The 7,901-nt window shown below is 35.7% G+C and overlaps 1 protein-coding gene across 1 annotated transcript; it reads left to right on the top strand.

Annotated features, from left to right (window-relative positions):
* Positions 1-507: 507 nt before the first annotated feature.
* Positions 508-1,843, top strand: LOC141685199 (uncharacterized). The gene is made up of 2 exons (XM_074490316.1): positions 508-599; positions 1,441-1,843. The coding sequence occupies exons 1-2, from the start codon at positions 508-510 to the stop codon at positions 1,841-1,843; spliced, it is 495 nt and encodes a 164-aa protein (XP_074346417.1).
* The last annotated feature ends 6,058 nt before the right edge of the window (positions 1,844-7,901 follow it).

Raw genomic sequence — 7,901 nt, 5'->3', positions numbered from 1 at the left:
ACAACATTCCAACAGTTAAAAACTGCCATGACCTCTGCCCCAATCCTGGTAATGCCAGATTTCTCACTTCCCTTTATTGTAAAAATAGATGCGTCCGGATATGGGTTGGTGGCTGTCTTGTTACAATGAGGCCATCATATAGCTTTTTATAGTAGAACCTTAGGTACTCGTACCCAGTTGAAGTCGATATACAAAAAAAAGCTCATGGAAATTGTGTTATCAGTGATGAAATAATGTCATTATCTATTGGGGAGGAAGTTTACTATCAAGACAGACCAACAGAGCTTGAAACATTTGCTCGAACAACGAGAAATCGGGGCAGAGTATCAAAGATGGGTCAACAAATTGATGGGATTTACATTTGATATTATGTATTGACCCGGTCCTTCAAACCTGGTGGCGGATGCGCTATCTAGAAAACAACCGAACCAAGTGGAACTGGGCTTGTTGGTGGCTACGTATGGAGCTAGTTGGGAACATGCCCAACAACTGGTAAATGCAGACCCCATGTGTAAGAAGTTGAAAGAGGATATTGTACAAAAAGAACAAGCTCCGGCTGGGTTTACTGTCGAAAATGGGGTACTGAAATACAAGGACAGGTTGGTTTTACCTAAAGAATGTCCCCTGATCCAGACTATATTATATGAATATCATGACTCAGTTATTGGGGGCCATGCTGGAGAATTAAAAACATATCAACGAATTGCTAGGGAGTGATTCTGGTCAGGCATGAGACATCAAATAACTCAATACGTCCGTGCTTGTTCGATTTGTCAACAAAATAAGACTTCAACACTGAAACCAGCAGGGCTACTACAACCATTAAATATCCCAAATCAGGTGTGGGATGATATACCCCTTGATTTCGTTGAAGGGATGCCGAAATCTCAAGGGTTTGATACAATATTAGTTGTGGTCGACATTTATAAAGTATGCTCATTTTCTGGGATTAAAACATCCATTTACTGCACAATCGGTTGCTGGGATTTTTGTGAAGGAGATTGTACGATTACATGGTTTTCCCTCACCAATAGTGTCTGACAGGGACCGTATTTTTTTGAGTCTATTTTGGAGGGAGATATTCAGGCTACAAGGAACAAAGTTGAATCATATTACTGCCTACCACCCTCAATCGGATGGGCAGACGGAGGTGGTAAACAAAACTCTTGAGACGTATTTATGATGTTTTATTAGTGGTCGGCCGAGATTATAGGCGAGGTGGTTAGGTTGGGTGAATATAGCTATAACACAGCTACTCATGCCTCAACAGGGTTTTCTCTATTCATGGCACTTTACGGTAGAGAACCTCAGCTATTAATCAAGGGGTCAACAACTAATACTAGTGTGGGGAGTATTGATGAACAGTTAGTGATACGTGATGCAATGTTGGATGACGTTCGACTGAATTTAGTAAAGGCACAACAGCGAATGAAAATTCAGGAAGACAACTCGCAAGGAAGTGGAGTATAAGGTGGGGGAATGGGTTTATGTCAAGCTACAACCGTATAGGAAGCAGTCCCTGGCACGACGCCCCTGTGAAAAACTATCAGCTCGTTTTTACAGACCATTTGAAATCAGTCATCGGGTTGGACAAGTAGCTTACCGTTTGATCCTGCCAATGCATTCTAAAGTACACCCGGTCTTTCATATATATAAATTGAAGAAAGCCATTGGAGCTACACAGGTCAGTATACAGATTCCTGCAGCAATTTCAGAAGAGTTAGTATTGGAAGCGGAACCAGAAGCTATTGTGGGTGTGCGCAATAACCATCCTAATGCGGTGGAATTTTTGGTCAAATGGGTGGGAATGGACATTTGTGAAGCTACATTGGAGGATATGTAGGCCATATCACAGCACTTCCTAGCTTTTCACCTTGAGAACAAGGTGGCTCTTTGGGAGGAGGGTATTGCAAGGTACAAGAGTCAACATCCAGTTAATTTCACATACAACAGGAGAGCACCTGTTAATAAACAGAAAATATAAAGGGGTAAAAGGGTCTTTATCTTAAGAGAATGTTACAAGGGTAAATTAGAAGGGAAGTGAGTTAAATAAGGAAAAAAAGAGTTGGGTCTAGTAGGGAAAGAAGAGAATATAGTCGATTGTGATCTCTAGGAGATACCTTAACCTATCCAAAGTTAAGGGTTCCTTTGTGTGTTCATTTCAGAATCTGTAAAAGCTATTCTCATTATTATTATTATTATTATTATTATTATTATTATTATTATTATTATTATTGTGAAGTGAATTAGCAGCTTGTTTGTTCTCTTGTGGTAATACCGATAGGCTATAGTTGGGTTATAGCACACTTATATATTTTTAATTTATTATTTTTATCAAATTAAAATACTCAATTTTTACACTTTAACATACTTGCCAAAAATCAAGGTTACCAAAAAGGAGATAGATTAAGATCATAACAGTGTTAAGCATGCTCGAAACAAGTCAAATCTTTCCTACCAGTGTTTTTATCCGCCTAATCGGAACACATCTCACAAATTTACCAATACCAAGTCTAGTGCAGATATTTAGCTCAAAATAAAAATATAAAAGAAAGAACGTCCAATGTAGTTGAGCAAGCTCAAAACAAGTTGAATCTCTCCTGACAGCCAAGTACACACTTATCAGTTATCACCTCTTACATGATGGGTCACATGAGAATTTTCTATAAAATGATCAACTACAACGCGGTAGTTTATACTGTATTATTGTTGGGTGATGTTTGTCATTGGAGTAATGCATTGTTTGATAAAACTCTCATGGTAGCAAGCCACGTACCAACATCATATATATATATATATATATCCTAACCTGAGTCCCTACCTAAACCAGGCTCAACATCGTGTATATATATATATATATATAAATATATGTTTTGGACGATTATAAGTCCATAATAGTACGTTTTAAAAGGGACTCAACGTCCACTTACGAAACATTAAAACACCTCGAACTTTTATTAAAACAATTTCCCCAACGATCATATTCCCTCAACTATATTTTATTGATGCGAATAATAAATACTATATACTGATTCCTTTATTATGGGAGAAGTATACTCCAACGATTATTTATTTCAAACCCGATTAATCACTATAGATTATTAATTATGGAGACACAAACTAGTTGAGGAATATTATTTTAAATATTCTTTGAAAGAGTAAACTCATTCGAGGTTTAATTATTTATCGATTTTTATTTAATTATTTATTATTTATTAAAGGGTTTATTATTGATTTAAAAATCATAGATCCTGATTTAAAACATACTTTCTGATTTCAGAAAATCATTCGAGTAATTTCAGATCGTCGGTGAATATTATCCCGACTTATTTAATATTTTGAATATAGTTTCAAGGAGAAACTTTTTCCCCTTATTAATTATCTGTTGACAACGGTCAACTCACATCCTTAGTACTTCCTCCGAAATTCTCGAAGTACGTATATACATATACATACACTTATATCTTAGAGAGATAAGATGTTTCTATCAACAAGCAAAACGCTTGGGAAACTTCAATGTGGTTCGAGTTCTCGAGATTGATAGAATTCTTTTAAAGGACAAGGGAGGGGTAGACTCTGGTACTATGTGTGCTAGATGGACTACCAAAGGTACCGCGGGCGAAGGTACTCAGTGTACTCAGGAACTTGTGAAGTATGTGTATACCCGAAAATGGGACACGTAGCCCGAATGCGGCAAGGGTGATAACTGGGATACGAAGGTGTCGTCCTTCTACTAGTAGAAAAGGTTACTATTATCGTATTACGGCTGATCATCGTATACGGTGACTCCAACGAATGTCCTATTCTTCCAATTGAAATTGTGATGCAATACCGTAACCCAAGCCTAGGTGCTGGGTTTACTATTAAGGTATTCGCAGGATAATATAATCCACTAAAGGATTGTTTTCATGAGAAGGTGTGTGTCACCAAGGACAACTATTTTGAATAAAACGTAATTATCATATATGATGTTTTACGTGAGTTTATCATACAGTCATTTTCACACTGTACATTATTATGCTGGGCATTATAGCTCACTCTTGTTTTCTTTTAAATGACACAACACAACAGATAACCAGTATGCCGATGTGGGACTTAGTCGCTTGCAGTCATGGGGAGAATCCCTGGCAGCCTTGTCTCAGGTGTGCCAGAGTGTCAGATAGGTATAAGATATCAGTCGTAACTATTGTAACTTCATGTAGAGGTTATGAATAATTGTTTGAGATCCTGCGAAGTACATTTGAGTGTAATAAAAGAAGATTACATTTTGTACATCATTTCTAAAGCTATAACTTGTGTGTGTGAGTATGAGATTGGGGTCTGTTGGATTATTGAATCAATAACAGGTTACACATGAGTGAAGGATGGCGTGACAACCCAGATTCCTGACCCCGGAGTTGGGGGCGTTACAGAAATGGTATCAGAACATTAAGTTATAGTACTCAGAAACGAGAGTGTTAGGAGTCTGTCTAGATGCAAGATTTCGTAAGAGCTCATATAGAGTTCATCATTGGACTACCGGATGTAGCCTCAATATGTAGGTTAGGATAAGTGTATATTTGAGGTATTAAGGTATGACTAATGAGACCATTGGAGATTATCAGAATGAGGAGGAGAAAAATTAGAATCATATTTGATTTGGCAAGGATATGGATGTAGAACTTGGAGCTGAGTCTCCAGAGCATTTGGGGTAAAGACGATATTACCAACATCATATGTAAATTTTGATAACACGAGCCTTGTTATTCGTAGTTCTTTATAGGTTGCCCGTGAAGGGGCATCACATGTGAGGATCATGAAGTCTAATTATTAGTATACAGTTGAGGTTATTGGCCCAAACTAGTTGACAGTGTCATTTTACCAATGAGAAGGTGAATATCGTATTAATAACGAATTCAGCAGAGATAGTGTATGATATACCCTTGAGGATTTTTATTTCCATTATGTAGTGTAATACAAGTACACTACATAATATTATTAATGCGCTTAACATGTAAGGTTATGATGGTTTAGCTCAAAAAAATTGAGAGCATTGAGAATTGATAGCATGCCTATAATTAAATGGCATAAGATTACAACGAGCGATGGTTTGATCTTAGAACCTTTTAAAAGGATAGACCAGTGAGTCTAAAGCGGAATTATTCGGTAGAAATGATGTCAGAGGCTACGTATATATACACGTAGACCTCTAATATATTCGGTAACGTATGTTCAATTACACACACATGCCACTGAACTTATGGACTGCATTGAGATCCTTAAGAGATCTCTTTGATCTGTTCCCAGGGGGAACTGGCCACTTATAGTTAGTAACGGATGCGTGTAGCAGGCAACTATCAGCTTAATAGATATTTTTGGAATATTTCTGAGAAAGGTCTTCGAGGTAAAACACCGGAATGACAGATATACGTGCGAAAGTCAAGTTAGTAAGCGATTTTAAAATGATGTTGAAAGAGAAACTATTTCAACCATGGAATTACGAAGAAGAAGAGGTGGGATCATCCTCAGATGGATAATGACGAGAGTTAGGATAATCAGTGAATTATTTTGGCACCTACTCACTGTCACGTTACTCCCTCCAAATTGTTGATCATTTGTAATGCCTTGATAAGTCATATCAGGCAATCCTTTTCGTTCCCTACTTTGAACTTCTGATGTGACCATCTTGAATAGTCTTTCTCCGCATCAGGATTTGTTCAATTCTTTTAGTTAATCCATGAACTTTCATTCATAGATTATGATCTTCTTATTCAACTCATAGATATTTATACTTCATTTCAATTATCTAAGAGATTATATATATATATATATATATATAAATATTCCCATAATTCATCGATAAATATTCATAATGAGTATCTTCATTTGATTCTTCTTTCATACTTACTCTTTCAGTCGAGATTATAAATATCTAACAAATTGTTAAGAAGTTGGATGATCAAATATCCATATATTCCTCGGGAATCCTTTTTCCTCTAATCGGGATAAAATTATATATTGAACTTTAAAATCATAGTAAGGGTGTCAATTTGATATTGGTATTCGGATTCAATTCTATTTAAAGATCTGATAAAGTATGTGAACTAGGGCACCTATGAGTGTACCCTTTATTTGGAAAAAAATATTTGATAAGAGGCTATCGATTGTTCCGATGCCAAGACCACTCGATTTAGAGTTATAATTGTCTTTCTCGGCCCAAATTTAAAAAACCTTTATTTCAAAATTGTCATCCAGGTAGCCACAATTTCTTCAGTGGTTACGATGTTGAGATTTTTACAAACAAACTGGAAATATGCTTAGTTGCATATGTTCTCATGAATAACTAGTTAATTATCCTAACTAGTCAAAATTTTAATTAATACGACAAAAGCCTAGCTAATCGTCCTAGCTAGTTGCTATGGGTCAAACCAATTGTGCTGGCCATTTTCTTAGCCGGTTGATAATATTGCTTGATATGGACTAGTTATTATTTTGCTAGTTCCACTTCCAATAAATTTTTGATTATTCCATAGTGCATTATATATGCCAGATTTAATTGTTGATGAAATTTTCAAAGAATGATTTAATTGAGACCTAACTAGGTCGCCCACTCAAACGAGAATTCATATTCAGTTTTATGAAATATTTTGTTCATGAAATATTTTATTCTTTCGTTTGTATAACGAATATCCAATTAAAATTACAAAGTGATTGAAGAATAATATACTTCCTTATTTATTAATCATTGGATAAAATTCCTTCTTTCAAAATAGCACCTCTTGGAGACCTCAATGGTTAACCTTTGGTTGAGGATGTCATTCGATATTTCTTTCATTATTCGAGAAGAAAAGTATTCTTTCAATGGGAAAATCTTACAAGTATCATTCGTATGATGTTATTATTTAGCAATCATTGCTTTCAATGGATATTCTCCATAATATCATAATATAGAATTCTAAGGACATGGAAGGATAATCCTTGTTATATTCTTCCTTCCAAGTTATAAATCTTCTCAGTGTTGCGACTCTTTTATTCAAAGCTCATTATTTGTTCAGATGTTAGATTTTGAAACCTTGTTAAAACTGTCTAAATTTCATCGATATCGTGAAAATCATCTTTGCAAGGCTAATTGCCTTCCAACAAAGAAGAGGTATAGTTGAGAACCGATTATTGTAATATGAGACTGAAAGCTCAGTGATATGATGGTGCAATCGGAGCATCGTGATGAGTAAGTTGTTTAAAAAGGGAATACCATGTTTAGTTATTATCATAAGTATCATTAATATGGTATTAGAAGAACGAAAATGGGGATACGACGTGGTTGGTGAGGTACACTTCTATGAAACATTAGCGGGAGAGGTGCTAATAAATTCGGGAAAAACCAAGCATGTATGAATTTGAGGAATAAGATTTTCAAGAATTGAAGATAAGGTTAGTAGCAATCCTGTGCTAGAATTACTCGACGATAAAAATAGGATATTGCGTGAAGTCTAATGATATGTCTACGCAACTTAAGGACCGTGACATAAGGCTTTCTAATAATAATCTAGAATAATTGCGATAAGGTTCGGACTGAAAGGGACAAGGAGTTTATTTATGAGAAAATTTTGGAATTTTTTTTTACACTGAACACGAGATAGAGGAGATAGTCAAATTGATCAAAGGCCATGATTGAGGAATTTATTATCATCAAGGAAAGGCCAATGTGGGGCCGATACTTAAGTAGGAAAAGATATATGGAGGATGACAAATCTCAGAATAACTGATGAGAAGGATCGTATGAAAAGAACGCTTTATTACTTAACAAGAAGACTTAAAGATGCCTAAAAACATAAACGGATATTAGTCATGACAGAATATGAAAAGACCCAAACATGATCTAATAACACACCAAATTTTAAGATTTCAGAAAAAGACCCAAA

The sequence above is a fragment of the Apium graveolens genome, chromosome 9 (genome assembly GCF_009905375.1).
Source record: "Apium graveolens cultivar Ventura chromosome 9, ASM990537v1, whole genome shotgun sequence".
NCBI lineage: Eukaryota > Viridiplantae > Streptophyta > Magnoliopsida > Apiales > Apiaceae > Apium > Apium graveolens.
The sequence above is the reverse complement of the archived record's forward strand: the minus strand, read 5'-3'. Positions and strand labels throughout refer to the sequence as shown.